The sequence below is a fragment of the Geospiza fortis genome, unplaced genomic scaffold, assembly GCF_000277835.1.
Source record: "Geospiza fortis unplaced genomic scaffold, GeoFor_1.0 scaffold4, whole genome shotgun sequence".
NCBI classification, from domain to species: domain Eukaryota; kingdom Metazoa; phylum Chordata; class Aves; order Passeriformes; family Thraupidae; genus Geospiza; species Geospiza fortis.
The window spans coordinates 650287-655938 of record NW_005054475.1 but is presented as its reverse complement, the minus strand read 5'-3'; the positions used below and the strand labels follow the sequence as shown (position 1 = coordinate 655938).

Below are 5652 nucleotides of genomic sequence, written 5' to 3'. Positions count from 1 at the left end.
GGCGGCCGCCCCGCCATTACAGCGGCGGGCGCGCTCCGCCGGCTGTGAGGCGAGAGAAAGCGGCGGGGTTTCGGAGCGAGATAAAAATCTTATTATGCAACGCACATTTTTAATAGATTATTGCCGAGTCCAGGGCTGAGGTAATGCGGGCTGTCAGCAGCTGGGGCGAGAGGCTGAGGGACAAGCGGGCTGGGGCTGCTCCCTGCCAAGGGCGCCGAGGCACCATTTCTTCACCATCCGTGAGGAGAACTTTGATATATCACGTTATTTTTTTTTCCACAGAAGGATCTATTTATATGGTTACACGTGCACAGGTACGTCTTTTTCGGCATATCTCGAGTATAAAGGTTTGCTTTCTGTATTATAATCTCTCCAAAGCTATCTGAAAACGTTCTGCCTGTGCTCAATCTCAAGAAACCCGATAGAGTCCCAAGGGTAAAAAAAAGCCACCTTTAAAGGATGGTCTCGGTTATATTTAGCTGAGCAGCAGCACAGGCTGACAGGAGCAGAAACACAAGGAAGAACAAAGTGAAAACGCTCGGCAGTTGTTAACAAAAACCTGCGAGTATCTGAGGTGGATTTTTTTTTCTAAATTTTCCTTTCCCTAATTCACATTTTGCTGCGCAGAGAGAACATTAAAGCAGCACATGGTTTTATGTGAACAAAAGGTAAGGATGAGGTGTTTCACCTGACTCTTGAGAGGATTTACTGTTGCCTTTGTGTAATGGAAAAGGCCCCCTACTCTAAGAAATTCTTTAATTTTCTTTTATAAATCTTAACCTAATTCTTTTCCTATACAAACATGAGCCTGCTCAACCCTGTCGTTCTACCAGAAGAGATTAAAAAATTTCAGCTCATCTCTACAGTACCAAATGGATGTGGAATTATTTAACCTCGACAAAAGCCATCTCACAGATGCTTCAGCAAAGACTAAACAGCTACATTTAACCTCATTGTTCCTGATTTTTCATCTGTCCTCAGCACAGGCATCTCCAAACCCACTCAAAATCCCAAATCCCAGCTAAATCAGTGATTCACTTCTGGCAGCAAACGACACGGGAAGGAGGAGATGAAGACAATGGTAGAGAAAGGTTTGCATTATGTAATGAAACTAAAACTCACTTTTTTCTACTTTCACTTCAGTTGTTGAAACTGGGTAGGAAAGTCCCTGACTAAATAAAATACACAGGAGGTTTCAGAGAGCCTGTTTTTCCCATGATTAAAATTCTCTTGGCAGTATTTTTCATCAGTTTATTTCAATATTAAGACACACATATATTCCATTCCAATGGTAATTCGTTGCTCCAGAAAGAATTTCATCATAGATAAATCTAAAATTAAAACCAATCTCTAATTACCTTCTGCCTTGCCCACTTGTCACGAGAACCTTAAATACAGCTATCAGAATTACAAAAAAAAATTCCCTTTTGAAATATCTGTAAGTGCAACTTCTTCCTGTTTCTTGATTTCTGGAAGACTAGAATAACCGTGCTCACATTGATCTTGGTGAATATAAAACCAGTGTTGTATCTAAGCTGAAAATGCTCTTTTAATTTCCCAATATCTATTTCATATTACAAGCTATAGAGAAATAGTCATCTAAGTAATTATTCATCCAACTCCAGCATCCTGGATATGAGACAACCAAACAAACACTCTTAAAAATAAATTAAAGGCGACTACATTACACATTATAGGAAATTATTCATTTAACTGGTAAATCCCCCAGCATCCTCCACATCAGACAACTGAATAAACACTCTTAAAAAATAAATTAAAGGCCAAGGGAAACCTCAGGTCACTTATCTGCAGATGGAACACATGGGGTGTTCACGCTTTCACAGCCTGAACATCACCTACAGGAAATCAAACACTTCTGCCTGGGTTTTTGTAAAAGAATTCAAACCCCATCCCAACAATTTTTAGGAGCGAAACGCTCCGCTCTCAGCACTGGGTGCTTCAGCACTGCTGCAGCAAAGCTTTAAGAATAATCACTAACACATGGAGCAGCAAGAGACGTGTCAAGCCATCTGACGTTACAAAACTGAATCAAAAAGCCCAGAAATTATTTTTAGTGCATTAGAGCACCTCAACAAGCAGCATAGAAAAGAGCTTTTGATACAAAAGAAAAAAGCCTAAAAGCAGGGAGGATGTTTCCAGGAGGTTGGGCAGGGCACAAACAAAATCTTGTTTGCTTCCTATGGGATCACCCAGCTTCCATCCAAAGCCAGCTTCTTCCATGACACAGTACAGAAAATATGTTTGCTAATGTATCATTTGTGGTGTGTGTCTGAATCACCAGAATGGAGACAATGAAGCTTCTGGTGGTGGCAAATTATCATTTTCAAGGGCTTTTTTTATTCTTTCAAGGTGATAAAAAAATTCCACCAACCCTTTTCCACTATATAGGTGGGGAATGAGCAATCTTACACTAAGAAGACTTCAAAACACAAATTTCTCCTCAAATCCACGCAGGAACCATCCACATCCACCAGCTTCCTCACCTCAGCAGGCAATTTCTGAGAGGCCACAAAACACCCCAAATGAAGCCTAGCTTCAGAGAATACTGGTTATTTTTAATGTGTTCTTTCTGGTTTTAGTTTCTAAATTACTCCTTGCAGCACCATTACCTGCAGAGGCCTCCAAACAGCAATTTAAAGCAAAGTTTAGTGGCGATCCAACACAACAAACTCTGAACCTTAACAAGATAAAGGCTTTTTGGGGTTGTTTTTTAGTTTTTAAGCAAGGAGTGTTTCTTCAGTATTGTCAAGGAAAATCAGCGTTATGTACTTCACACAATTCTTGAAAACCACAAGCAAGGAAACCCAGACTTCTCCTTCACCACCTTTGTGCTTTTTCACAGCTCCTGAAGGATAGTGCCCAGCACAAAGTTCCCACCAGTGCTGAACACCCAGCGTGCGCCCCAAACACCCCCTAGGGCAGGGACCACAACTCTGCCAGCTGAGACCAACAGGATGAGACTTGAGTGACCAAATTCTTAAATTTCAGAAGAATGCAGTGTCATAAAGACTTTCATAATACCATGGCCCCTCAAAATTGGCCATTTCCACTTATAAAAAAGCCATAAGGGAATCTCCGGCTTGCTAAAATCCCCGAGACCATGGAAACTGCAGGCAATAATTATTCTCCAGACAAAAGAAACTGGATATATCACACAGCAAGTGGGAGCACCAAAATAGGGAAAAGGGGGTGAGGCAGCTTTCTATCGCCAACAGTGTATGAGGAGCTTAATATTTACATGGCTACATTTCAACTGTGTTGAAAATTAAACACTTCTGCTTTGAAAGACTTCAAGGCCAGGTGGGGTTTTGCTTCCCAAAGTAAAGAGAGGGTTAAATGTTTATTATTATCTAACTGAACGCTAAGAAACTTGTAAAACTCTTTTCTGATCCTTCAAAATTAAATATACAATCCACCAGATTCTATTACTTGCTCGACTGAGTTTGATTTTATTGTATTAATAAGAAAAAAATGTTTTATTTCCTCCCAGAGTATCATCTACTTTTCCATTACTACAACTAGAAATTGCCAAGAAAATGAAATGCTCAAGCACAGCAGATGCTGCTTTTCTTCTCATTAAATCTTAAAACTTGGTTCCAGTGGGATCATATTTAGTCCACTCAAATTCAGAACAGGATTTCATCCTGCCTCGACATCCCAACCATGACATTTTATAAATATTACGAGTTTCTTGGACGCCTTTCTCATTCCACAAGGAGCAGAGAAGCACCAGTAGAGATTTTTTTCTTCTTCCCCTTCTCAAGATTTTTTTTTTAAACCTTAAATGTAACCAGCCCTCCTTTCAATCCATTTTCTCTAGGATTTTTTTGAGACCTCTGGAAGTCTCACAGATTTTTCTGAACTGTAATAAGTGTGAAAAATCTTTGACAAAGGATTGTCTTCATTCAAGCATTAAGGTCTCATTGAGAGAGGTGTTGGAAAAACAAGTGCATAAAGCAGCCTAAAAGTTGTCTTAAATCTTCACCTGCTCTCCAGCTGAGACAGGACCTAGATTTCTAAATCCAAGAGGAGAAAACAATAATTAAAAGAAGTAAATAAATCCTTGCATGATTCTTTACACATGAGGGGGTGGGGCAATCAGAAGAGGAGACTGATTTCCTCATCTTCTGTACACTCTCCGTGGGTGTCAGCCCATCTCACCCTTCCAGAAGGTTCAACGTTCAAGGTAAGACTTTGTGAGAATAATCCCCTTGGTCAGAGAGTTCTGACAGTGGTAAAATTCCATTCACAGTGATAAACACAGAATCCTAGAACAGGTTGGAAAGGGACCTTGAAGTTCAACTAATTCCACTCCCTGCCATGGCAGGGACACCTTCCACTGTGCCAGGCTGCTCCAAGCTCTGTCCATCCTGGCCTTGGGCACCTCCAGGGATCCAGGGGCAGCCAGGGCTGCGCTGGGCACCCTGTGCCAGGGCCTGCCCACTCTCCCAGGGAGGAATTCCTTCCCCATATCCCTGCTAACTCTGCCCTCTGGCAGTGGGAAGCCATTCCCCCTTGTCCTGTCACGCCAGGCGTTTGTGAAATCGAACACTCTACTGATACACTTATTTACTTAATGAATATTTTCAGTTTTAGAAAAGATCTGGTATGCAAAGGAAACGCTGCCAACTCTGCAAACCCTCCTGAAGAGCAGAGCTCTTCGCCAAAGAGCATAAAATATTAATGGGTGCAACCGTAGCTTTGTGGCTTCCACTCTTAGGGTGAATTCACTTTTAAAAAGCCAAATATCAGAGAAGCACTTCAACATGAATTTTAAAATTATTAAAAGAAATCAGTGATTTTCTAACACCTTTTCTCCCCCACAGGTATTTTGTAAAGCCATGCAAATACAGAGCTATTGCAGAACCAAGGAAACGCATCCCCAAGAATTGCAAACTTGGATTCTTTTCTTTTAATTCTTCCAAGTCTACAAATTTTGCTGTGAGGCAGCAGGGCGAGAAATGGGAAGGCGACAAATCAACCTTGTGAATGTCAGCAATGTCAGTGAACAAGAAGAAACAGAACAATACCACTCATCATTTCCCGAAGTAAAAAGTAGCTGACCTTAAAATGTGCTTTTTCTCTCACTGAAGCAAATAAAAGTGACCCCATTCTCCAGACACACAGGCAGCGAGGTGGTGTGTCTGTACATCCCTGTTATGCACGGCCACCATCCTACAGATGCACCATGGATCCACCATGCCTGCATTTTTTTCTCTCAAATGATATATAAAAAACTATTTAACCAGTACAAGAGAATGTCATTATCTTCTATATCTGCTTGAAATTCATTGTTGCATTTCTATTTCCATTACCTCTTGCTTGCAACAATGGAATTTTGAAAGGTTTTTCAGAATCTGGCACAGAAATGTGTCTGGTTTGGTTCTTGGATCCATGGATCCACCATGGAAAACAACAAACAGCACCAGCATTCCCCTTGGAACCCTCAGTGCCAACTGAGCCTTTTGACATTTCACTGCACTTCACTTCTACCTCAGCGACCAAAGCTTCGCCACGGAACAACTCCTCGTGCTCACACCTCAGCAGAGGACCCGCACAGGCCACGGCAGAGACCTACCTGTCACTGCTGGTACTGCTGCTGCTGCTGAGGGAGTCGCTGGTGGGGGGGCT

General features: G+C 41.7%; 1 protein-coding gene across 1 annotated transcript in view; it reads right to left on the bottom strand.

The window, feature by feature from the left end:
- The window catches only part of SPEN (spen family transcriptional repressor), a 47857-nt gene that overhangs the window by 38142 nt on the left and 4063 nt on the right, over positions 1–5652 (bottom strand). The window contains 1 exon segment of the mRNA XM_031062958.1: positions 5600–5652. This exon segment is cut by the window's right edge and continues 34 nt beyond it. Within this exon segment, the coding sequence (XP_030918818.1) occupies positions 5600–5652 (53 nt within the window).